Here is a 27547-nt window from a genome sequence, read left to right as displayed (position 1 = left end):
TGTAAGGGATGGAAGAAGAAAGCCAAATAAGCTGCAGTACAAAACACAGTCTGCAGCATGACTACGTTAATTTAGAGTGAAATTAGCAACTGTCTGCTAACAGAATAATGAATAGCTGTAAAGTTTTATCACATTCAGAAAATAAAATGAAAGGAAAAGCACTAATTGTATTTGTTATTTCAGAACCTCACCACTATTGTGAGGAAAACTAAATGTGAACAAAGCAATAATGTGCCTTGTGTTCTTGGCAACTGGCACAAACGTTGGTTATCCGTGTCCATTATTTCAACAGATCTCATCTTAATTAAATGAGAAAGAGAGAGAATGAAAGAGCCATTTCAGATTAGACAAAACTGTTTCCTTCCTAAGTTGTTTAACAGCAGTCCTTCTAGGGGTTTATATTGCTCTTCTGCTTGGTTCTCCCCTTCACGTGGGGATGGATGCACTGCAAATTTATTTCTGAACTCATGCTATTTCTTAATTCTTTTTTATTGTAGATGTAGGGTACAGATTGTCTTTTTTTTTTTAATGATGAATTTTCATTTTTTGATGTGTTGTGCTGATCCAAATGCCTTCTGCTATTCTGTCTTGTATTGTGACTTGTATGACTTAATGGACGTGCCATTACCTCATCTCAAGGCATAATGACAAGGGAAGGAGTCTGTATGCTGCTGCAATAGAGTGAGATCTGTAAATGCTAAGAAAGAAATGTTCCACAGTGATTTTATTCTGAAAAGTCATAGAATGACTGAGAAATGAATCCGTTGTGTTGTTCTTCCTTTCATTGTGTGCCTCTGAAGGGACCATGTTCCTTACTTAGCCAGGTAGACACTGCCACAATCCTCACATCAGTGGGATGACCTGCACAGTTCTTAAGGAAGTGTATTGGTCCAGAATTGAGTGTTCACAACACCTGGAACGTGATTGATTTCAGTCACTGGGCCAGAAGTGCCCTTCCAAATCGCTGCTTAAGAGCTCTGCTCAGGGAAAATACAGACACCAATCATTCCCCAAAATAAAAAGGTCAGCTTGTATTGAATTAGTTCATTTACAGAACTCTGTGGAATTAGCAGTGTACTCTTAAATTGCTTCTTGATTGAGGACTTTTGCCTCATTAATCCCAAACAACCTATGAATGCCATTAAAGCCTAATAGAATAATGAGACTTCAGAGGCCGTGCACACATACTGTACTAAAGGCAGCCACAGGCTGCCTACTGATGCTGAAATGCACAGCCAACTGTAGTTCAGTGCTGTAAAGAGCATCACTGTCTGTAATAGAAATCCTATCCCCTGCTTTGGCCATGACTCAGGCTCATGTGAAGTCACATCCAAGCAGTACAAGCACATTCAGACAGCTCTGGTAGATGGTTCTGGGAGAAACAGTGCCTTATTTTCCTGATGTTTCCCATGAGTTATTTTCATTTCTAATTTTCCTCTCTTCCCCTTTTAAGAAATGCAGGGCCAAACCAACCCTAGGCCAAGCTTTGGTTTTGCTGTTGTTGGTGATCTCTCTTTGCTGCTGTCTGTGTGCTGTTATCCCAGCTCTCTGACCACACAGAGGGTTGTGGTCGAATGCGAAAGGTTTTGCAGATTGCTGTGGTTCCATAATGTGCTGTTATTTCATGTTGTTTTGCAATAGTTTGCTTCTCCCCTTCCGTTTGCTTGTTCCCTCCCCATCCCTTTCTCTTGGCTGTTCAGGTATCACCACTTCATCCAAATGTTGCACCTGGTTTGCATGTAGAAACAGCAAACAGTGTCATTTTATTGCTCTCACCTTCATCTTTCCTCGTCCATCTTTAGAGGCGCTGTTTTAGTCTGACCTGGAGCTGCATGTGCAAATTGCGCTGTAAACCCTTCAACTCTGGGAGTAGGGTTGTTTTTTTTATCTGCTCTGTAAATTACCTCAGAAAATTTCTGGCGCTGTTATGAATAATAATGAGAATAATGAGGCAATTTCCCTCGTTAATGGTGGGGAAAAAAATCCTGAAAGCATTGGGAAGAATGAGAGGAATTACTGACTGCTGCTTGCCACTTCCCCACAGCCAGCAGGAGCGTTCACTTGGCTTGTCAGCAGTAAGGAAGAGCACTGTCTCTTTCCATTTATTTTCCCCCCCTCCTGCTCTTCTGTGGCATCAGCACAGCTACTCTGCTTCCCTGTATGTCTTCACAGGTAACACCTCCTTTTTTTTTTTTTTTTATTATTATTAATGCCAAAAGACATTTTCAGCCCTGCGGGAGACAGACAGCATTACCGTCTGGTCTCACGTTGAGTTATTAATTTATCCCAAAATTTCAATTTCAGATAGCCTGAGGTTAGTCTCCTGCATTGGCACCCCCTCCTCATCCCAGAAGTGTCCCTAGCAATAACCTTTGCCTGCCTCATTACTTTTTTGCATGCATAATAGCACCATGTACTGTAGGATTAAAATAAGGAGGGGTAAAACGGTGCGCAGTTGTCTGGGATGTTTTATGACTGCTCATTCACTCATCCAGAAAAATGACATTCTGTTCCACGTGTTACTTCTGCTCCCAGAAATATAATGGAAAATTCATTTTTCTTTTTTTTTAAAAGCCCATCACTCGTTTTGGTACACATCTGTAATCTCTGTTCTGCAGGGTTTTAATGAGGCTGATATTTGCAAAGATCTTTCTCCAAGTGTATTAGATGGCAGAGGGCTTTGAGCAGGAAGAGTAATTAGTGGAGGACAAAATGCAAGGAGAAAACACAGCACCTTTTTTCTAAGTCACATTTTAATTGAATTTGTATGCAGCAAAACTGTTAAGTTCTCTTTCCCATAAATATTAAGCACAGAGGTTTCACGACTCTGTATTACAGCCCCATAAATTAGTTTGATCATAACACCTTGTTTAAACAACCGTTGCTTCCTAGAAAAGTTTGTAAATCAAGCCTAGGCTTAATGTACTTCCCTTCCTTTGAATTTTAATGGTATTGGTGTTTCCATAAAACCAGGGTCTCTGCTTCTCACTGCTGTTTGCCTGAATGCCTCTACATGAAATAGGGATAAAGAAACTCAGGGCTCGGCTTTCAAAAGCGCTCATCACCCACAAACAGGATGATGTTACTCAAAAACCTCAGCTTTTAATTAGCACCTCAAAAGTCAGGTTTTTCAATAGCTGCGTGTCCCCATAACTCTCAAATGTGAGAAGAATTGTTGGTGTGTTTCAATGATGCATCTCTAGGGAAGACCTGGATGCAGTGCACACCTCAGGGCTGTTGGTGAGCGCTGTGCTGTGCTGCACATTAGGCTCCTGTTTCTGGGATGTCCCTGTCAACGTTAGGGCAGCATTATAGAATGAAGTATAAAACATAAGGAAAGAATGCAAGGAAGCTGTGGATGCTCTTAATACCATGGACTTGAGAATTTGTGTCATCCTTCAAATCACGTGCAGTGCTTACTGCCTCTAATTACACACAGCACTTTGATAGCCTTCTCAGACTCTTAATAGCTGTTGAACCACATTATTGAGGTACCATGTTGTTACCCAGAGCTGAAGGTTCCTCCTGCAGGCAGTGATGGGCCCAGGACGTGTGGTCACCAGATTCTGTGTGAGACGGATCCATGTATCTCAGTGGCTGTGGCATTGCTTTGCCTCTTCCCTTTTGGTTGCTCTTTGACTCGATAGGGGACTGCAGCATGTCTGTTTTCTGGGTGATCGCTGCTCTTTTCTGCTTTCACAACTGCTATGGTGGGCACTGTGCCACGTTTTTCCATGATGCTGTCCTCAGATGCCTTCAATCTGGGCTGTGCTCCACTGACTCTCCGTGCTGTTTGGGTTTTTGACTTGAAAGGAAAAGCGAGGACAGGAGTTGGGGGCATCTGAGAGGGCGCTGTAATGCTTACAACTGATGGAGATTTGTGTTATGGAGCAGCAGAGAGGAGAGCTGCTGGAGAGGACTCCCTCCACGTGTGGATGTTGGGCCCAGTGCTGCAGTCAGTGAATGCTTCTGGAGTGCAGGTTTATCTGGAAGGAGTGTTTTAATGGAGAAGTATTTTTTGTGTTTTATTTTGGAGCTGTCCAGAAATTCCTATATGAGGCTTTTGTAAAGGGTTTAAAGATGTTAACCTCGAATAATTTGCTATGGTGCTTCCTGTGTGTCACCTCCTGGCCACTTACAGAGCTGGGGCTGTCTGATCATGGGGGTGTATCTACTAAATAGAACCCCAGGTCTGGTCCTCTGTGAGTCATTAATTATATTACATTCAAAACTCTAACCTAGCTGCAAAAACTGAGCTTGCTTAATAATGCAGAGTATGATTCTACTTCTTGACATCACTAAGGGCAGCTTTGTGCCATAGGGAATAATGGTTTTAACACTTGCAGAGGTATTTACTTCTGTTGTGATGGCAGCAGCCCTTTCTGCTTTCACTGGGATGCTGCAAAGCACTGAATAATCAAATAGGTCATTTCTGCTCAACTGCTCTAATTTATTGTCCCTCCGAATCCAGGTTTTCACAATGTTAATGGAAAAAAAACTACCTTTCACACCAGCTCTTGCCATTCCATTTTATGACCTTATTAAATCTTGCACTTACTTATCATGCAGTGACAATTACCAGAGTGTAGGACAGAACTCCTTCTTTGCATCAGCCGTGGCATGTTGGCTTTCTCCTGTCAGCAGCACAGGCAGAGTGATTTACACCAAATGAGCCGTCCTGAGAGAGATCTTTGCACTCCTGACAGGATTATATAGCGAGAGAAAGGCCATTAACCAATACAAAGGAATAAGCAGAGGGGAGAAGGCAGGTGAGGAATGGGGAAGTAAATCTCCAGATCTGTCACTTCATAATAAAATAACCTTCATGTTGAGATTTAATGAGCTGGTTCTCCACTAAAGAGGGATTAAAATGCTGTCATCCTGCATATCCCAGGGATTTTTGGCACAGTTTGTATCTGCATCCCAAGGCAAAATGTGTGATACCCGTATGCTTCCCAGTGCACAGCCCCTGTTAGTGTGAGCAGCCTGAAACAGAAACGTGGTGACTGCAGGCAGAGCAGAGCTCACGCTCTCCTTGCACTGATGGAATAAGACTAGAAGACCTCAGTAAATGTTTTATTTTTATATAATGCCACAAACCAGTGTTACTTTCTTTCCCCCTATCATGAGAACTTCTTAGCTGCTGCACTCATGTCACTTAGTTACCATTCATCCACCCTCCTTGTTAATTCTGCGAAGTGATGCTTGTAATGGGCATGAAGGAGAAGTGAGGGACAACTCTGGATTTCTGGGGCAGTAGTGCTTCCAAAAGCACAAAGTTCCTAAGAGTTTTAATTAAAACTGGGCAAAAGTGTACAGAAATGATGTCTTCCCCTCTTGCTGTGGGAGGAATGATGGCATATGGGCACCAACTCCAGCAGCATGGCAGCAGCTGGGATTGCTTCCTTGTGGTTCTCTTCTCCATGAATCAAGATTGCTGTGGGACTGAGGCTTTGAGCACTACTTGGGTTTGAGTCTGACAGTGGCTGCTGTTACTTATTAAATAAAAATGAACATGGGGGGGGGAAGAACAAAAATATAATATGGGAAGATAGCCTTGAAGTTGAGGTAAATATTAGAGGGAACCCCGACTCCATAACATCAAACATCTCACCAGTAGAAGAGGGGGGATGTAACCAACCCACCCAAAAGCACAAGGCTGCTCAGCAGAGGACAGATTGGGATTTATTCCGTTCAGTTTCAATCAGCCCATGATGTTTGTCACCAGCAGTTCTCTCCGTTGCTGCCTCCTGTCGCAACAGAAGGGTTTGAGGATTTGAGTAAGCAGCCAAATGGCCTTAAAACTAAACAAAAACATGCAGGGAGAGAATCCACTTCTCTCCCAGTTTATTTTTTTTTCCTTTCCTCTATCCATCCAAAAGCTGCTCCTCCTGACGTGGGTTCTGTATGAGCTTCGTCGGTGCTGTGAGAGCATCTTCTGCTCTGTGTGGAGGGCACTGAGGAGAGGTGATGTCACTGTGACCCATTCAGGTCTCTGTGCTGCTCCTTGCAGGTTCTGTTCTTGTTCCCAGTTCTGAGACAGAGCAGGGCTGAATGGGGGACAACCATACATGGTGTGTGTTGAGCTGAAGTGTGCTCCCACTCCTCGGGGGAGCTCCTGTTTGTTAGAAGGCCCAATGCTCCTTATATTGTATGCTTACCCCCCAAATAGCCTTTGTTCTGTAGGAGGGCATGAAAAGCAAAAGGAAGCCACAGTTGTTGGGCGTTTGCATTTCAGTTCAGACCTCCAGCTTCTTCCAGTGGTAGGTGTGATGTTCCAGCAGTGTCACCTTGCTTGTAGAGACACATCAATGTTTTTATAGTTGAGCTTGTGAGCTTACATCCTCTCCGTGTTCCAAACAGGTATTTGTGAGCAGGGCATGTTTTAATAAGCCCTAGTCCTACAGAAAAATCCCCACATATGTACAAGATGAGGGTGAATGAGAGTAATTATGTAACTCAATCAGTTAAGATTACCTCCGGACTCTGGCAGGTGGGAGATGGTGACTCGTGCTGGGTTCACAAGCTGGCTGTTCAGAAAAGTAGGAATTAGTTTCAGTCTGATAACAGATTTACCCGGTAACAGTGAGGTTCTTTGCTAATCTGGCTTTGTCTGGAAGCAACAGGGGAGTGCTTGCATTTGCACAGTGTCTGAAGAAACCACTTCTTGCAGAAATATGAAGATTTGTGTGTGTGTGTGTGTAAGGACTCTGCCAGGTTCAATGCTCCCTTGGGCTCTGCACTGTGGGCTTTGTGCTGTAGGTGCAGATGGGGGGGAGGGAGGTGGGGGAAAAGAGTAAGCAAGCAGAGGGAAGATGTCCAGGCACAGTGCAGGTAGGAGAGACAGATAGGAGTATTTTTGGATTGCTGCCTCCAGCCAGGATTCGATGTCTGGCACTTAAGTTTCATTTGTAAAATGTAGGAGCAGTGCTTTGGGAACACACAACAGTTGATGCCTTGTATTCTTGTTCCTTCTCCCTCCATGTTCTTTTTGGATGAAGCACCTCATGTGTCTCATGTTGTTCTGTTCAATAACCCAGGTCTTCTTTTCATGGGTTGTTTAACAATGAGTTTGGGAGTTTCAGCTCCATCAAACCAAGCGTGTCTGTTATTGACCCTGTGGGTCCTGGTGTAACTAACTAAATTTTCAACCTCATTAGAAAATGAAGATACGAGAAGCAGAGTTTCTATTATGCCCTGAGAACCATGCTTTCAAGGTGCAGTAGGCACTGGATTTAATTGTGAACAAAAGGTACCTGCAGAGCTCTCTTGAAGAAAGCCTTTCTTTCTATATGGAAGTTGAGATGGGAAAAGGCTTTGGATGCTATGAGGAACTCCTCACAGCAACGTACATTATTTCTCTGCAAACACAATTGATCTTGAGTAATTTTACAATGAATGTCTAAGGCAGTTAACAGGAGAGATGTATTTTTTATAAAAGGTGACCATTACATTGTATGGTGTAGGCTGTCCCAGGGGATAACTGAAACGACTGTGATGGAATGTTTGAAATGTGTCTTGATTTATAAAAGCTTGTCCTAGCATCCCATGGTAATAAATATGTAGTAATGATATCTTTTATAACACTGCACTTAATGTTTTTGCCCTCTCCACGTTCTCATTTTGTCAGGCTAATGTATTTGTAGATGATGCTTAATTGCATGTGTTAATGTGGCAGCCGTATCTGGAGAGTGGATCCAATCAATCCAGAAAAGAGGTGTATATTGTGCCAAACGGAATGCTGAAAGTTTTGTTTCTCCTTTCTGACTTTATGAAACACAGCATCTGGTTATAGTGACTGCAGTAAGGATTGTAAGGAGGTATCCCCATTGCTGAGACAGTTGAAGCTGGCAGTGCACAGAAATGCAGAGGTCGTGGTGGCTCAGTCTGAGGTTTTCTGCTGGCAGGACCCAGCGCTCTGTTTTCCAGCTATTTCCAGTCTTCTAAGAGATCTAAAGTTATGAGCCTTTATGAAGACAGGCTGAGGGAGCCGGGATCGTTCAGCCTGGAGAAAAGAAGGCTGTGGGATGACCTCATTGGAGCCTTTCAGTACCTAAAGGGAGCCTACAAACAGGAGGGGAATCAACTCTTTGGAAGGGTAGATAACAGCAGGACAAGGGGAAATGGTTTGAATTGAGGGAGGGCAGATTGAGGTTGGATGTCAGGGGGAAATTCTTTGCTGTGAGAGTGGTGAGGTGTTGGAACAGCTGCCCAGAGAGGCTGTGATGCCCCGTCCATCCCTGGAGGTGTTCAAGGCCAGGTTGGATGGGGCCCTGGTCTGGTATTAAATGTGGAGGTTGGTGGCCCTGCATGTGGCAGGGGGTTGGAGCTCTGTGATCCTTGAGGTCCCTTGCAACCTGGGCCATTCTGATTCTATGACTCTGTGTAGGGAGGATTAACTGAGAAACGAGTTATCAGCTGATGCTTCTCAGTGAAGGGTGTTACAAACCAAAAGATTACATTTGCATAATAAATGGGTGAGAACTCATTGCAGTGAGATGGGATTGGAGGCACAGCCACTTGTTGAGAATAACAAAGAGGAGCATCTGTATTTTGGCGGTCAGCTTGGGCAGGTTTTCCTATCCTGCACAAAACAGCATAGATGTTGGTTTTGCAGTGCTAAGGACAAAAACTTCCTTGTCCTAGATTAGAATGTGTGATTTAAGATAATCCGCTGCAGTGCCTTCTATAGTTGTGTGCACAAACAGTTTTAAGTTAGAATGTAATTTGCATTGTTTGGGTTGGAGCTCAGATGGGTGTGAAAGCAAAAAAGATATTCTTGAATTGGTTCAATGCTGGCAGCAGAGGGTAAACTTCAGTTCTGGTTGCATTTCCTGCAGGGTTTCTGGGCAACGGTGCACAATACGCAGCTTTCCATCACAAACTTCCATACAAAGCTCACTTACCAAACCAGTGATGCTCTCATGTCAGAACATCTTGTTTTAACATAGAAATCAATGTGCCACTCGGACTGTCATCTGGGATATCAGTAAAAGACTCTTTATTCATAAATAACTGATATGCAGTAATTTATGTCTGTACATTTATTTCCAAAAGGCCATAGCCATACGATTTTTGCAAACTCTACATAAAACATCCAAACTGTCCATTATTACTTCTTCAGTACAATATAACACAGCTGTTTGGCATTACCAAATATATATATGTATATATATTTATATATGTACATGTGCTGAAAAAAGAAGCCAGTGCAGCCTTTTCCTAGGAGTCTTTCCCAAGTATTTTACTGTACAACATTCAGAATTTACATCGATAGAACAAGGCACAGAAAGTGTGGTATGAAGCCAAGGCCATGCTTTTTATTTAATGTTTTCTGTCTCTTTCCTATTCCTTCAGCTTCATACTAAAGAAAGCATTCAAACCTCTGCTCCTTTTTCAGTCCTAAACACGCTTAAACCATGGGGAGAAGTGGGGGAGGGAAGAATGCTCAACAGACTGAGCAAAAGCCAACATTTCAGAACCTGTCTGTTGCAAAAATGGGGGAGCAGAAGAGAAAAGGGGTCTCGTTATAGAGGAATATTATTAATATTTATGTATATATTTATGGTAGTGTGTGTTTGGGTTAAAGCATCTGCCCCTCGTTTTGCCAAAAGGCTGGTCAGTAATTTTGGAAGTTGGAAACGCATGGAAAATGTTTGGTTAGCTCTGGTTGTGTATTTGTCTCCACAGACTGACCAGCATTCTGTCCTGCCTCCTCCAAATTAACAAACTTCTGAAGTTCTTGTACCCACTTACAAACTGAGATCAGTGGGGATGAATTTTGAGCAGGAGGTGGGAGGAGGCAGCTGCGTTTCTGCAGTCACGAGTTGTGTGATGGTAGCTGGTTGTTCCCAAATATATACAGGTAGATGGGTGCTGCATGCCCAGCAAGGCACTGTGTTCTGCTTACTGATGTGTTGGGAGATGTCTGAGGGTCAGTAATGGTATCTATCTGCTCTTCAGATTGAAAGGGGAAGAATGGATGTAAAAAATATTCCTCCCTCCCCCCAGTAACTGGAGTGTGTGAATAGGGGAAACTGAAAGAACAAATGTAATCACTGCCATTATGGTAACATTCCACATTTCAGTAAGGGAATTGCCAGGTCTTATGATTTTAAACTGCAAAAACAAAGCTTCAGGCAGTTCTAAGTGAGGATTTGTTAGGAATCTCTCCTGTTCTCTGTATCAGGCACACCTGTTGTTAGATCCATGTCATCCCCCTCCTGCTGGATCAGAAAAAAACTTACACCAGGCTTGGTGCACAGCACCCTTAACTTCCTATTGTGCTACACGTTTCCTTTTGGGATTAGACAATAAGATTTATATACAGAGACCAGATAACACGGGGGGGTGAGGGGGTTGACATCTGAAATCTGCAGAAGTACATTCTCAACCAAGGTTATCACACCGGGGCAAACAAACTAAGCAGCTGCTGACGAAACCACGGTTCTACGGTAGGTGAGTGGCTAATCTCATTAATTACAGGACACTACATTACAGATCAGGGATGGGCTGTCTAATCTCCCTATCCCTTGGCTACATTTTTCACAAGTGACTTCAGCTCTAGTTACCCTGTAAGGCAAGGAGGCTGCCCATTGAACCCCAGCTCACCTGGATTCCCTTGTAAAGCACAAACCAGTTAGTCAACACAACTCAACAGCTTATTTAAAAGCAGCTTTGCAATAGCTTGAAAATTACAAGACACCCCTACCCACCCGAGCCCCAGACAAGAAGCACTAGTAAAGTTTGTACTATTCACCTCTAATACAAAAAATATAGTGTCAAATTCCTAAACACTTGTTTTACTTTTGGACAGAACAGTGAAGGTGGATTCCAAGAGGGTTTTCTCCTGCAGCAATGAGTGAAACATTGGTTCTGTTGTCTGCTTTGTGGGCACTGTTACTATCCAGTGATTCTGTGAGTGGCCCTTTAGTCTTAGAGAGGTTGTTCTATTTGTCCATGGTGGAAAAGAGATTTTTTGGTACTGTATATGTTAGTATTGGTAATGAGAGAGAGAAGGACGGGGCTGTGGTATCAGAAAATGGTTTGCGGTCTTTGCCAGTGGATTGAGGGTTTTTGTTGTTGCTGCTGCAGTTCTTATATACCTGTGCTATACTCCCACTGCTTACAGTCCTGTGTTCATCCAGGAGCCCTGGATGTTCTTGGCAATTTTAGCTAGGCAATGATTATCTGTGCAGGAGAGGATATCTGTGCATTTTATACACTGCTGTGGAACAGCTGCCAGCCTCTCCCCAAGCAGGAACAGTGCCAAGGGAATAATTTCCCCAGCACATATCACAGATGAACGACCCACAGAAAACACTTTTTCAGCAGCTTTACCATGAAAGAAGTTCTTGGCCAATGGCATCAACCATCTCTACTGCTGTGTAAGATGTGAGGGTTTCCCGTGTACAGCTCAGCATAGTAAAGGCTGGAAGGACAAACCTGCAGTTCATTCACAGTTGTTAAGGATGAGGAGGATACGGTTCCCTGTTTTCATTCAGTTAATCTGAGATGGAATGCAGTCCTTTGCTTCAGGTCTATATTTCATAGGCTCAAACCCCGAGGATGATGAGAATTGCCCCAACAGTTTGTGGCTTGTTTTTGTTTTGCTGTATCCACACACGATACTTTTTCTAGTGGGAAATAAGAGCTGGAATGTTACTGAATGTTTTAAAACCTACTCATGGAACTGTCATTCAAGTGGCATGAAAGGAATGGATTGCAGGGCAGTGCTAAGGGGGGGGGCTGGCCAGGAGCCCTTCCTTGCTCTCATTGCCTGCAAGGCCTTGGGGGGAGCAGCTGTTGCCAGGGATAAAAATAATAACAGCAATACTTCTGTGTGCTATAAGAGAATAGCACTGATATCTTTCCATCTGTTACAAAATGCCCCAGTAATGTTTTTGTAGGAGTGCATGGTGGGTTTATGGCATTTGCTGTAGTAAATGAAGTTAGAAGGTAAACTCACAGAGTAAGGCTCTTTTCTTTGTGGCTTAATGTCTCTTCGTGTAAACTACGGGGCTGCAAAAGCAGTGTTGCAAAGCTGGATATCAGCTTTCTGATACTGCAGTTCTGGCAAAAGCTGTGCAGTGTGTCACTTTGGTGGAAAAAGAATTGTTTAAAGTCATTTTAAAACATATGAGTCTGAAAGGGGTCACAGCACAGAACTACCTGGGAGTCTTTGGGAAGATGGAAAATAGAGCAAGGCTGTGTCACCATGGCAGCCCTGTGGGACCTCCAGTGAGCAGCACTGCAGTTCTCCCTGCTGCCTTTTGGTTTGCAAGGAGGCTTCTGAGTTATTTTTCAAAGGGTCATAATTTATAAAACAGAGGAAAAGAATCAGATTTGGATTTCTGGCCCCTAATCCTGCATTGGGAGCTCCTTTACACAGCTGGGTTTGGGATCAAATCACAGAAACGCAGTTCTCAGAAAAAAATATAACATAGATGTTAAAAAATATGCTCCTGGAATGTTAAGATTGCAGATCCTTGTCAACATATCTATTTATGTAAAATTTACATACTAATTCTAACTTATTCTGAGTGAATATTGTATTGCAGAGCATCCTTGCAGCAGCCTTTGGTGGGGAGAAAAGCTGTGTTTTAATGTGAAATAGAGAAATTAAAGCACCATTTAACATCTCCTGTTGTACTGCCTTGCTGTTAATGGTAACAAAATCCATTTGTGGCTGCCTTGTTAAATGGCAGCAGAGACATTTCCCCCTGAATGTTAACATTTCTCTCTCTAAAACTGGGACAACACAGGAAGAAGGGAGGATAACTGGTGCAAGCCTCTATAATTAAAAGTGCTAAGTTTTATTAATATCATCCCATGACACTAACATAAAACAACAGAAAGAGAGCATCTGAAAACAGCCGTATCTGCAGCAGATATCTAAGATACAAGAAATGCAAAGTTCCCAGGAGTGGGAGAAAATGGAACAGAGAAGTCTGACTTAAATACTTGCTGTCTGATTGCTGCCCACTAAGACCAGCGTCATCAAGGAGAACAATTTCCTCTCTATGGAAAACGTTTGTGGTATGATGCACTTCTTTGTCACCTCTCATGCTTATCTTTTAAGCTATATGGGGTTTTTTTTCCTCACCATTTTATTTTCTGGACGTTCAGGCAATTGCATCCTCTCTGATGATGCTGGAGTGATTTGCGCTGCAAAGTCACTTACTGTATCCTAGGAGTGCTGCACTCTCACAGCTGTTTCTTGTGGTTTTATGCTCTAGCAAGATCTTCATCCTCTGTGATTGATACTGAGTGTGTGAATGGTGAGAAATGAAGGGTTTGAGGCTGTTCTCCTATCAGGTAGCAGCAGTGGGCTGACTGAAGAAGCCCTTTAATACTGAACTCATTTCTTAGACCACTTCCCTAGACTTGCAGTGCCAGTCGCAATCAGAGATACTGTAAGGCTAAAAGGATGTTTTCTATGGTACAGTAGGGCATATCCTATACAGCACAGAAGTACAGCCAGATCAATACAAGTTAGAAATGTAGGCTAGAAGTCCAACTCCTATTTCAAATTCCTTTCCACTGAGATAAATGGATTAGAAATGTTAGAGTAATATTTAAACAACTAAAGGTCATGAAAACAATACTAGGTTAGAAGTCAGTTCTCAGTGTAGATTCACAAAAGGAAGGTCAGCAGCAAAGAAGCTGCTTTGGCATAACTGAACAAAAGCCAGGAAACAGAATAACAATTCTCTACTGAGCAAAGCAAAATTGAAATCTTACCTCAGGCCCAAAACAGAACAGTTTCTGTTCCAGCATTTTAAAAAAAGAAATGGCATTCTTTTCAGTACGTAATTCAGAGGGCAGACTTCATGGGAGTTGGGGTTGGATGTGGATTTTGGTATCAACCCTGATCCCTTCCATCTGCAGGTTTGGTGCACACAGAGGAAATCAGGCTGGACAGGTCTGGCATCTCTCTGCTGCACAAATAGTAGGCAGGCAGAGCTGGATGGTTTCTCACATCTCTATTCCAGTCCAGGATGTAAACACTGCATGTTTCCTGAGTGAGGTGGTGAGGGCTGAGCTCTGCAGAGCTTTGACCCCTGTGTGTGGCTTAGCAGATTGGGACAACAGAAGCAGGAGCCACACAAGAGCTCTGCAGAGCACCACAGCAAGCTGTGGCACTGCCAGGGGATTCGTTGGGTCGTTGCTGGGGTGGCAAACTGGAGTTAGATTGAAAAAGCAGCAACCAAATTAAAACTGCATCCGAGGAGATGCTGAGAACAATTAACTGCTGGAGAGAGTGGGTTTCCCAGACAACCACAGCTCACGAAAATTCTGTTGCTTTTCTAATGATGTCATTGGCAATTTTTTTTATTCATGATGTTTTGTCCAATGAAAAATAAGTTTCTGGGGAGGAGGAATGGAAGTCACTGCAAGTATAATTCAAAGAACCACGTGCTGCTGAGAAAAGTGACAGCTTGCTGCCTGCTAAGCTGGTATTTTTGTCTTGGTCTTAAATATGCTTGCAGCAGTTATGGGTTCCCATTGCAAACAGGAGTGCTGATGTCACACTGCATGAAATACTAACATTTAAAAAATGGTTGGGAAAGTCCAAGTGTTTCTAAGTCTGCCTGCTCAGCTGGGAAAGCCATGAAATTGGCTGTTTCAGGTCAACAAGAGCAAGCGAAGTCCCATTCACAGCCATTGATTGTACTGTTCAGATCTGGGATCCCAGATGAAGAGATGATTTTGGATCTTTATGGATTTCCCCACTAAGTACCTGCCCTGTCATGCTGCTCTCAGCCCAATACGAGTACTATGGGTAATTCTCCAAGACAGTACAAGTGAGAACACTGGTGGTGTTTGGTTTGGTACCAGTTCTGCCAGGATGCTGACTCACAGTGACAGCTTTTCTCTTTTTTTTTTGGTTCAGTTGAAGCAATGAATCATATTTGCATGAGATGGGTAAAAAGTGATGAGAATTCACTAGCTCTGTTCCAGATGTGGGGGTAAATAGACCAAAGGTAATGCAGCCAGCTCTATCTCCTGCACAACATGCAAGCTGTACAGTAAATCAGGCTAATTTCTGGTAGTGATAAGTGGGGGTTATTGTGTTGGTATGAACCTAAAGCAAAATTAAGGTGTGCAGATTGAATTTACCTCCAGCTTTCAGTTCAGGACTGGCAACCTCCTGCATTTTATTTGGTTGTTTAAATCCTCCCCAAAGCAACAAGTTTTGTACCTCATGAAATTCTGCAAATGGAGAACTTTAGGGCATTGGTCACACATGCTCACAAACACTGACTGCACAGAGAAGGGCTTTGCTCTGGTTTTGTTATCAGAACAGCCAGGAGAATCTGCAGCAAGGCTACATTCATTGAATGACTTTGTAAAAAGAATTGTTTGGTTGACATTTGATATCTATTAAATACTTAGACAATCTATTAATTCCTCAAATCTCTGAACAGGAGAAGGTCAGATTTTCAGTTTTCCTTTAGCTAAACTGCAGCAAATGCACAGAGTCAACATGATGCCAGCAAATGACATTTACATCCACTTTTCAGGTAAGTTAAGTTGGAAACTGGGGGACTCAGGGCCCCAAGAACACAAACTCTTACACTGAGATTAACCTCTAGTGGCTCTAAATACTCACTGCTTAGCACTAGGCATTGTATTTTAGTAGGCATTGTATTCTTCTTTAGCATCACTGTTTCCTAAATATAGGATGTCATAATATTTACCTTGCACAGCTCTGTACCTCGCTCCTTCCTGCCCCTGGGAATGATTGATGTGCAGTCTCATTTTTGAATCTGAAACATGAATTTTAAATGAAAGAGGACTGTAGCACAGGGACAGCTTGTTTTCCTTATTACGGAGATGATTTTTAATAGGGCTGCTTCTGCTCCTCCAACTGAAAATGGCATTGTGGAGACGCATCTGCTTCCTTGGGCAGTGTGCAGAAACCCTTATTTCCTCCCTGCCAAAGAGATTTTCAGGTGTGAAAGTCAGCTGGCCATCGGTTCTTCAATGGAAATGAAGGATTAAAGTCCATTCTGTCTGCTGTAGTTGAAGTCAGGCTCCTCGATCTCAGTTTCTGTTATGTCTGAGATTTTAGAGTGTGTCCTTCCTATTTCCTCCAGGGCACAAGCGAGGGAGTCGAGGTCTCCATCATGTTGGTGTCGGGCTTCCCAGAGGTCCAGAATGACTGCAGATGGGCTGCTTTGTGTGGCAAAATAGGAGAGATTCCTGAGAGGAATAGGGAAAGGTGGAACAGACGGATTAGAGTAAAGAAACCTGCAGCAAGATCTAGCTGGATGAATAGAGGGAATCCTAGTGAACAGCTCATATGTGCATATGTGTGCAGTACAAGTTTAGCTTTGAAGTCTCTTATAGCAAAGCTCCTAACTGACGGTTTCAGAACTATGAAAGAACAGATCCCTGTCCAGAATGAGGACTTAAAGCCAGAATGTCACTCCTGTCAAGTGAAACTGTCAGCAGAACTACAGCTATGGCAGTGCTCCATTTTCTGATTATTATTTTTAAATAGATGGGGGAAATATGATGATGATGTTAATAGATTGCAGCTGGATGAAGGTTGGTGAAGTCATGATTTTTGTTCTACCCTCTGAATTTTATCATTTCATGTCTACTTATTTAAACTGCTTGAGAACAGTCTTTTTCTACCTCTGAATTTGATTGATAAAAGTGCATGCTGCACCATCCAAATGCATCCAAGGGAGAATCAGAAGTTAAAGAACTGTCACAAACTCAGTCTTGCACAAACCATTGTAATCTCTATTCTGCACTGTCCTTCAGTTTCCTGAGAAAGCCAAAATTCCTCAGGATTGAAGAGCATGACAATGCATAGCAAACGCTGCTAGCTAAAGCACAGTGCTGTGACTCACTGCTGCCTGCCTGTAACTTCATTCTCTTCTTTGGTTCGGTTTTGATTTATTGACAACCCTGTGAAAAGGAACTCGTCAACAGGAAGCTGTTTTGTTTCATCCTCTGTGCTCCTGGGCATGTACTTATGGAGGTGGTGACAATCAGAAACTATTTGAGTCCAATGCCTTCCCCAGTTCCGTTTAGCCAAGTGGGAAACGCAAAATAAGCAGTGAGTGAGTTTTTAGAGTGCCTTTCCGTTTTAATAATCATAACGTTATTGCTCCTAACAGTAGAGTGTAACTTTCTTTGAAATATTTTTTTTCCTTAGGAAAAAAAAAAAAATCTATGAAACCCATAATTCAGTTTGGAGATGGCAGCCACACAACAGCTGCTGTGTTCACAATCATTTCTAAGTGCTCTGGTGGGTTACAACCTGAGCTCAGGATAACACCAGGTGGGATGGTTCAGAGTGGAAGGCAGGTCCTGTTTTCAGTCACTAGTAGTATATAAAAGAACATACCAACTACAGTTTATCCTTGAGAGGAGGAAAGGCAATTACTATTTATGCATCCTTAATACCAGCAAATAAAAAAAAAAACCCATAACACAATAGCAGCAAAATTATTCTTGTTGCATATGTCAATGTTCACCTTTCAAAATTGCTTCCCATTACCTGCTGATGCTGTTTTTCTGTGCTAGCATCTGCCAGTCTTTGCCTTTGGCATTGGGTGTGTCAAATGTTGCACAGATTCTTTGTCTGATGGAGTATGGGATTTTAAATGCTTTTGCACCCATCTGTGCGGGGAAGTTGCTGTCGTCATGTGCAAAGAAAGCAATGGTTTCTCTTTCGTTCTATACAGAAGATAAAAGCAAAGCAGTTAGTGCAGCACTGGGTTCTGATCTGGAGATCTGCAGGCAGCTCTCCATTGCAGAAACAGTACCATCAACGGTCCTGTTCAGGAGCCAGAAACTGAGACAGGAGTTTTGCATGGTCTCTTCAGTACCAGAGTGCTGGGAGTGCACTCTTATGCAAGGATCTGCCTGCAAGCAAAGCATGTCTACATACATACATGTCTACATACATGTGCTGCTGCCCCAAGGCTGCTTGTGGACAGAGAATGCATGCAACTGTATCTGAGGTCCCCCTGATAGTTTGCAGACGTGACAACAGAAAACCAAACAGCCAGGAGGGTGTTTTACCTGACTTGTGAAGGAACTTTCTAAAGCGTTTAAAATAGTGTCATTTTTCTTTCACAGGAGTTTTGTTTATGGTGGGGTTACAAAGTGCGATAGAGCAGTGGAATTCAGGTTCTTTTGGTGGACTGGGCCTGTTCTGTTCCTATGCAATTATACCAGACTTATGTAACAGTCCCACTTCCATGCATTACTTGTTTCAGTGCAACGCGACATAAATATTAAATAACAGTGATGCTATAGTCTCTTCATATAACATTTATGACACATTCCAAAAGTCATCCATGCAGAGTACTAGAGGTGCTGCACATATATCACAATGTCTGTTCAAATTAAACCTGCAGAACAATGGTAGGTTTCATACCCTGCACTTGTGAGATAAGCTGCTGCTACCTGGTTAGTTTGGTGCATCTTAAAGCTGTGAACAATTCAAATACTCAGTTGTTGATTATATTTACTTTACAGTCTAATTATCCCCACTTTTCTCTCACCTTTTCAGAAAGCTGTGTCAGCACATCTGCTTGAGGGGACAATTGTGGCACTCTGAGGCTTTGTGGACAGGTATGTCCCTTTTTTTTTATTATCTGAATTACATTAGAGGTTTTCTTATTTAGATCTACATTCTGTGCATATTGCTGTTTGCACAGACACAGATCTTGAATCCAGAAGTTTCTGCATACTTTCTAAACAATCAGCAAAGATGCTGACTAGCCTAAGCATCTTAGTTCTCCTAAGTTCCATAAGTTCTCCTTGCCCTTTGGAGGCATTGACTGCTTGAACACCATTGCTGTGGCCAAACAGCATCCAGGCAAGCTATTCTTCTTTAAACTCTCAAGATACTCAAAAACTTTCCACAAGAAAAATATCACCATCATCTCACATACGTATAAATTATTTTTAGTGTTCTAGAATCTCAGTAAATGCTGGAAATAGAACCGAATGCTCTGTGCTTGTTGCAGCGTTAAACAGGGCATGAGAAATGCCAATGAGGTAGAAGGGGCAAAGACAGGGCACAGTTTGTCTCATGCTACACAGCCTGACAAAAGAAAATGAAAAGGAAAGGATGCTTTACCTCGAGGATGGAGGTCTGGATCTGTAGGATTTGCTCGTGCCCCTTGACTTGCCGGACGCAGATCTTGCAGGACAGCTGTGTGGTTGCAGGAGTGTAACGCTCCAGGGAGAAGGCACAGTGCAGTGGCTTCTGGTTACTGCACCACACACGGGAGAATGGGACCTCCTGGGAGAGAAACAGCCCACCAGAATGGGGGAACGAGAGTGAGATGCTGGATCTTCCAAGAGGTAAAGATGCCAGGAAAACAGCTGCTGTTAACCCTGGGTGTTGCCTCTGGTTCTTACCATGCTCACCGCGGCCCCTTCCTGCTCTATCAGCCCAGTTGTCAAGGTTTCCCCTTACTTATATGTCTGTATGGTGGGAAGGATGCCAAGCACTGAGCACCTGCTCCTGTAGAAAGGCCAGGACAAACAAAGGCACTAACAGTTTCTCTGGGCTCTGCTGTCTGCCACCTGCTATACACTGCTTTAACGCTGCACTTTTACATGGTGCTGATTTGTCCCTTCAAGCCTTGAAATGGATTTTGCTAATCTGAGAAAATCATTAACATAAATCATTTCCTCATCGTAGTGTCTGACAATGGTTTCATTGCATCAGCTCTTTCAGTTGTTCTAGACAACCCAAACTTAAAGCCTTGGTATGTGGGAGAGAAATGAGTAAACACTCCAAGGAGCCACAGCAGAAAACATTTCACTGAGCCAGTGCAAGTTGGTCAGCAGTTTCTGTTAAGAAACAATCATCATCTTCCTCAGCTGCCGTTCAAATGGTACTCAGTTATAAAATGCAAATGTTTCTTTGCCTTCAGTATCAGCATTGTGGCACCGTTCTGCCAGCAGAGGATCTTCACACCCTTCTCAGAAACCTCGAGTCCTTGCTGTGCTCAGAGCCTTCCTTAAAGCAAACACAGCCCCACAGTCTTCAATGATCAGACAGCAAATCAAAAGACAGGGCTGTTTTTATAATACAAGTTGAGGCAAAACCTGATTTGTTGTATTAATAGAAACCTTCCATGTCATTACATTGAAGACGTGTTTTTTTTTGCTAAAAATCAAGATGAAAGACATCTGTATTTTAAAACACCAGCTCACTCTATTTGCCAGCACATGGCTTATAGCTTCCAGTAACCAATACATTTGAAATTCATCTTATGTTTTGATTTACACTTTCCTGTTTTCAACAGCCTCTCTAATTAATGTCTTACAGGAAAAGTAATTTGCTCTTCATCAGTTCTAAGAATGCGTGTGCTGTAATTTGAAGTCATGACATTTAAATACTGACATATATCCTCTCATTTTCAGCCATACATTCATAATTATACTGAAATTGGAATGACAAAGATATCAAAAATGTTTTCAGTAGCAATAAACACCATTGGAGGTAGTTTAAATAAGGAAATGCACAAGCTTGCTTTCTATTAAAAGATACTTGTTAAGTATTCTGCTGCATTTGAAATGTTTCATTCTGCTTTTGACAAAATCATAATGCAATGCATTTTTATAGCATCTCAGAGATTAAAACCACACCATTCAAAATTAACAGGGAGTTGTCCTGTTATGTTTGTGCCAGTGGAAATTCTTACTGCCTCCGAATTAAAATGCAAACAATTAAGATGGACAATTACCTGACAGGCAGTAAAAGGTTTGATTCTCCAAAGGAAAGGAGGGATATCGAGGACAGATATCTGGAGACTGAAGGTATTCCCTTTGAAATGCAGAAGTTTGGGTTCATCCAGTAATTGTCCTCCTTGGAGCCTTTCATCCAGAACCACTTCCTGCAATGGCAGAGGAGAAAAGAATTCTTTACTATTAGAAACAAACACCGACTGTGATGAAAATTCATCTTTGTGAAAGGAACTGAGGCCATCCACAGCAGTGGGGTGTTTCTGTCACACAGTGGGCTCTGCCATTTGTGCTCCACCACTGGACTTCCAGGGATGCCATCAGGCTCTGTCAGCTCTTTTGCTGTCCTTGATGCTACTTAGGATTATTTTCTTCACTCCCTCAGTGTCAATGCCAACACACCTTCCCTAGGACTGCAGTAATTGAGAAAGAGACCACAAGGGTCCTGCAGCTCTTTAACGCCTGTCTTCATGTTTCAGTTCCAAGTTGAAGCTGGGCTTTTCCACTGGAAGTTACTTTGGTGGCTCTGCTGAACGTCACAGTTTGAGAAACAAGATTATTTTTATACAACTCGAGAAATTATAGAACATTATAAAATTGTACATTAAATATTAACTAAAAGCATATAAAAACATAAAAATTACACTACTTAGAATTTCATTTTTATGAAATGCTATAAAACTGCTACACAATACTAAATGATTACAGCTAGGGCTTATTCATAACCGATGCTGAGTCACTGAACTGTGAACACGAGAGCCAGATTTTCCTTTATATGTTCAACAAATACCTGAAGAAGGAATTTGGGCCTCTGAATTTCAGGCAGATACATCCAGGAAAATACTTCCAGCCCACAAATTGTGTGAATAATATAAAGGGTATAATTACAAAGCTACTGTAAATCTTTAACCATCCTTTCAGTGGCTTTGATTTTATTAGAGCACAAAGGCGTTAGCGTGTGCTCCATTAAGATTTGTGTCTTTATTCTGTACAATAGGAAGAGGAAGTAAAAAAATTTGGTTACAACCGTTTCCATTTCAGCTCTCAAAAGAAAAACACTTTGTTAAAGCTTCTTGAATCACCATGGCTACAATAGCCTGCGAATCTTATTGTTTTGCCTTGGAATGCAAAGTCATACTAATTTTAATTTACGCTTGGGGATTTTTTGGTTTAATTGTTTTTTTAAAGGAGAAATGCACAACTATCTTTTCCTACAAGAATTTAATTATAAGAATACAATCTCTTCTTGCTCATATTATAAAAAGGAGAGGAATCTCTCAAGTGATTAATGACAGCTAAGGGTAATGAGCGTGATAAAGGAATACACATCACAGTTCCGAACTGCTGCTGCAGCCCTAGGGATAAAGAGATGCTAATATTCTATAAGGGAAAAAAAATTAAAACCAAAACATCCACGTGAAATTACATACCTGAAATGCACAAGGTGTGTTATCCATGCAATACACTCTCAGATTGTAATCCAGAGAATTGCAAGACAGGCAGCCAAAAACCGCTACTTTCAGCTGTCGGACGGCACACTCAGAGATGGGTTCTCCAATAAGTGCATAAGTTCCAAAGCTGTTTAAGAGAATGTGACAGGCATAAGGATCCAGCAGGCAGTAGCAGGAAGTAGTTTCCTCTTCCACAGACATCACTTCCTGCAAAACGAAATTCAAGTTTAAAAAACAACCACCAACAAAAAGGCTTTGATAATAGATGTCATGACATCATTTGTATACAACTGGAATGCAAAGTTATTCCCAAGAGCCAGCTTCATGTCCTTAAACTCACGTTGATCTCAAAGAATGAGGAAAATTGTCTAACTATGCAAGTGAATAGCCTCCATTTAGCCCTGAATCAGCAAGAGGATTTCTGACAATACACTGTACAGAATTCAATGCATACAGCATATAATAATGACAATGCCTAAGCAATTTGAGCTTCTTTTTTCAAGTGTTCTTGACTCCCTATCTAATTTTTTTTCCCCCAATGTCAAGGTAAGAAATTACCTCGAAGATTGAAGTCAATAAGCAAACCTTGAACAATCGCAGGTATTTGACATCCTTTCAGAACATCCGCTACAGTTGTTTAGCTTCATCAAAAAACTACCTAACCCACTCTTTTGTATTTCATGCTTAGTTCTGCATTACAGCATCGTTAGATGAGATATCTGAGCAAGCTACAGCCTGGTGTTACGCTCCTCATTAATTCTGGGCTGCTTGTAACCGACACTGATGGGGCTGACAGTGGATTGAATGAATTTTATGAGGAAAACGAAGCTGAATTTGAAATGGTTTAAACAAGAGCCACAAGATGGTGGTTTACAGGAGGAAACGGATAGAGTTAAGGTATCCACAAGCGTTTTAATGACTCTTTGTTTTCTTTACAATGCAGGGAATCAAACAGTTCCATCAGGAGCAGTGCAATAAAGTGTTGACCCTTTTCCTCTATCTTTCAGTTCAGCGCTTGAACAGAATTCAACTACTTTGAAACAAAATGCAAAATCTGTTTCATTTTTTTTTTTTTAAAAGGAGAAAAGATGCTTCCTTTAAAACTGTTTTGACTGTCCTGTCCCTTGCACCATCTTCAACCAGCTCCTGCCTGATTAACAGCAATCATGTTTTCCATTTAGTGTATATAACTTTTCAGTGGGAGCAGAAGGATGAACGTACCTCCCATTTTCCTTGCTGAGTCCTTTTCTTCAAGTGGATATTCCAGTGCTCTGAATTTACTTCTGCACAGTGTGGGATAGTCAAGGCAAATGGAGAGCTGACAGAGACATCCGAAGGGCCACATGTCACTTCTGGTCCCAGGAGGACATCTGGGCCTTCTGGCTGTAGGCTGGGGATGAATAACAACACTTAAGGACCTTTTTAAATGAGTGAAAATGTACTCACACTAACTGCAATACGAATTTTAAATGTTTTAGTTAAAAATCCAAGTAAGTGCTTCGTTCATCTGTTGCAGAAAAGATAAGCAAGCCAAACTACAGCACTAATTTTCATATAGATTTGGTAGCAGGAAGCGAAACAGAACTATTGGGCCACAAGTACTTAAATCATTGGCTGCCTTTTTAGGTTCTGGTCTTTAAAATACATTTTGATTTGCTTAAACAAAATGAAACACTGGAAACTATACAAGTAAGCCTCGTGTTGTGCACCAGCTGGTAGTGCTACCATCTAATTCTGCCTGCAAAGAATGCCATTAACAATATTTCCACAGCAGTGAAGATTAAACAATATTTCCCCAGAGGAGATGTGAATAGAGTTTTGGTTAAGTTGTGCCATTGGTGACGATTCCTATCTAAAAAAAGCCCTGATTTTTCAAGGCCCAGGAATGAAATAAAACACTGCAGATACAAACAGTTCCCCCCCATCACCTCTGTTCCTATCAACATATATCTCATACCAACCTATTTCAACGTGTGAACGAAGACTAGAATATAAGTGACAGCTAAACCATTCCCAATTAACCTAAATCAGAACAATACCACCCTTGTTCTCTCCAACACATTTTATATTGACTTCAAATCCTTACAAGAACCACAGAAGTCTCCATTCTTGTATGCATCTACTTATGTGGTTAACTCCTGCGTTAAATTAAATTGCACTGAGCACGATACGATGTGCACAAGGTTTCATTCAGAATCTACAACACGAGCTGCTGTATTTTTAATGGTTATAATTCTTCTGCTGGTGAGGTACAGCACAGCTATTCTCTCCCTCAGTTCAGACGGGTGAAAGATGCATCAACATTGCCTCAACTGGCAGTAAAACAGCCTGTGATCATTTTCTGTTGGGTTTGCTCCCTCCGTTTCTGCCCACGATAAAGAGGAAAGCAGTAGGCAAAATTTGCTGCTTGTATTTAATTAACCTATTTTAACTCCCTTCTGCAGAGCCATTGCAGATAAAACAGCTGTGGGTTTGTTGTTTTGTGTGGGGGGCCCCCCCCCCCCCCCCAACTTCTTCTTCCCTTCCTTTTACATATCTTAATATTCCACTGAGAATGATCAAAAACCTGTAGCAGCAGATGGGGACAGAATAGGAAAGTTCTCACAAAGGAATGCAGATAAGAGGGGGAAGAAAAATTAGAATAGATTTCAGATTAAGTTTCAGAAAACAGTTCCAAGCTTTAAAATTCATAGGAGCTTTGTATGATTCAGTTTGCTCTCTTCAATTCATTTCTTAAAATCTACCTCACAAAAAAAAATAAAATAAAACCACACCAAAAAACCTCCTACAAAACTAAAACAAGCACCACATCTGAAAACAAAGACTGTGTTCCACCAACCCTGGCAGCTAAAAGCCAACTGGGAAGTAAACATTTCTGTAGGAATGACTGTAAAAAAAAAAAATCTAAAATAATCTGCTTCTCTGACTGTGCTTTGTCATAAAAGAAAGGAGAGGACTCAATCCCAAGCATCTGACTTGGGACCAAAATCTCTCAGCCTTCTAATATGGAATGAAGGCCACTGAAGTGATTGCAGCAGAGTTGATGAAAACACCCACAGCTGCTGCTGGCAACAGAATTTAAAGCCATGTATCTAACAGAGCATCGTACATCACAGCAGTGTGGCCCTACCAGCACCACTGAAGACAGATGTTCCATTCCTATAGACAATCTTCACATGAAATCCATGAGATGAGCCACTTGCACACATTCTGCATGCTACTGACGTGGGCTTTTTACATATGTTTTACCTGGACTCTCTTGGGTTGATAGCAAGATAGATCTCCCATGAGCTCTCTTCAGGAATTGCTCCATGTGGCACCAACAGACTGACTCCTACAACAGAGCAAAGGCAGAAGTTACCTTTGGGAAAGATGCTGAATGTAAAGCTGAGTTTAAAGGAAACCCTGAGTAAAGATCATGAGAATTCAAACAATAACCTGCTAGCTAGAAATGGGGGCATCCAACCATTATAGAAACTACTGAGTGTGAGAGTTTATTCAGCAAAGTATGAACATGGTGGTGTAGTGCAAACATGCTGCAGGAATATGATCTCAGCATCCTTTATTTGATGTTATATGTTCCCAGCTAATTTAACTCAAGTGAAAGTCTCAAATTCTGTCTCACAAAACTCTCAAGTCACAAAACAAACTGTACTCCTTAAACAATGCAAATTGAGCATTCCTCTTGCAATGCTTCAGTGCATAGCCCAACCTTGAAGTGCTCATCTCAAAGAAAGAGAAAACCAGAAAGCCAGGAGCACAGTAATGAAAGCCACACCAGAGTTCTCCTATTTCTCCTGAGACGCCTTAATTGTTATGTGCTGCAAACTTTAATAATATAATGAAGCCTGACAGTGTTAATGCAGTCAGGTGCTGATGTGTGTAGACTCTGCTTTGAATTTGACCCCATTATCTGAGATCCTGATCCAAGAGCAATTTCCTTTCCGGGGAGTGCTTCGTTTGGATCAGGATCCAAGTGAGCTACAGCTTTGATTAATATAACTTTCATGCTAAAGACATCAAGAGGTGGTAATTTGTAGCAGTTCAAATAGGCATAATATGTCTTTACTACTAATCCCAAGCTTTGTTTTTTATCATAGCCACCTCCTGTGTGGGCAAGAGGCTCTACTTCACAGACTTTGCATTATGGAAGCTCCTACTTTTTATGTATTTAATTCATAGAATGAATGGATAGAACACTGCATCAAGCAAAATGAATTTCATATAAAATTATGTGCTATTAATAGGAAAGGATCTACTCACCTGTATTTGGAACCACTAAACGACCTCCCAGGTGTCCAAAGATAGCAGTTGTCTTCAGCTCATTTCTTGTTGAAATTGAAGACAGGTTCTGAATATATGCAGCCTTGTTTCTAGCCTGCATTGTTCCAAAACCTCTAGCATTCCCATGAGGAAAAGTTCCAGAATGTGCCTTTCCAGGATATTCAGCCCTCTCTGTCACCCCTAGGGAAACCATGAACGAACTCTGAACTTTGACTTTGATGTCTGACAGTGGGTTAAACAGTGAAGACTCTGTCATTAGCTCCTTGTCCATTGGATCCTGCAGGCAGATAGGTCCACTGTACGTTCTGCTCACTGTCAAGTCAGGCTGCATGGATGAATTCAAAAGCAGGGAGTTACCTGGTGAAATGAAGTGGATCAGGCAGTTAGTTACTGTATTGTAGAGCATGCAGTGAAGCAGAATAATGCACCTAGATAACACACTGCTGAAGAAATGATACTGTGGATAGGGAACATTCCATCCATTTTGTGTAGATCTTCATAAATCACAGAGAAGTGGGAATGTGGAATCTTGGACTGCAATCCTAATCATGCACTGAATTTGAGTTACAATCCTGAAATGAATAGATGTCTTTGATTTAAACTATGCCCTTAGGTTACAAGAGCTGCATTTACATTGAGAAGTGAGAAATAATAGAGACATGGGTCTAAGTAGCCCAAGACCCATGACTCATGTCTGATTCATGCATCGTGACTGGTGGTGGTGTGTTTTCTTTACTAAACAGCCATGGAAATGTTTACATACTGTATGATATTCCATGCACACCTGCCTCAGTGCCCCATTAACCCAACCCAAGTTCCAGCCTGAACTGTGCCACTAAGCCTGCTGCAGCTAATTCCTCCCTCCTTAGCAATGTCTGGAGCTTAAATCACTCTGCACTCGAGAGCTGCCTGCAAATAAAAAGTCAGGCCTGTATTTCACTGTCACTTTCAGTGAACCATTAGATGCATTTGTAAATCCTAAGCAGTACTCAGCTGCACTTTGATTTCCCCATCTATAAATTGGAGCTAGACAGGTAAGACTTAAGAGATCTCTCTGATGTGCATCTAATGCTAACTTG

General features: G+C 41.9%; 1 protein-coding gene across 1 annotated transcript in view; it reads right to left on the bottom strand.

The window, feature by feature from the left end:
* Window positions 1-15638: 15638 nt before the first annotated feature.
* The window catches only part of UNC5D (unc-5 netrin receptor D), a 49351-nt gene continuing 37442 nt past the window's right edge, over window positions 15639-27547 (bottom strand). The window contains exons 9-16 of the mRNA XM_042886340.1: window positions 26448-26825; window positions 25434-25518; window positions 23406-23574; window positions 22164-22391; window positions 20736-20885; window positions 19115-19279; window positions 17522-17700; window positions 15639-16209 (exon numbers count right to left, since the gene is read on the bottom strand). Coding sequence (XP_042742274.1) covers window positions 16005-16209; window positions 17522-17700; window positions 19115-19279; window positions 20736-20885; window positions 22164-22391; window positions 23406-23574; window positions 25434-25518; window positions 26448-26825 — 1559 coding nt within the window. The 3' untranslated portion in view covers window positions 15639-16004. The remainder of the gene's footprint in view (window positions 16210-17521; window positions 17701-19114; window positions 19280-20735; window positions 20886-22163; window positions 22392-23405; window positions 23575-25433; window positions 25519-26447; window positions 26826-27547) is intronic.

The sequence above is a fragment of the Lagopus leucura genome, unplaced genomic scaffold (genome assembly GCF_019238085.1).
Source record: "Lagopus leucura isolate 7727_CA_CO unplaced genomic scaffold, USGS_WTPT01 Super-Scaffold_100056, whole genome shotgun sequence".
Lineage (NCBI taxonomy): Eukaryota > Metazoa > Chordata > Aves > Galliformes > Phasianidae > Lagopus > Lagopus leucura.
This window is presented reverse-complemented; position numbering and strand designations above follow the sequence as displayed.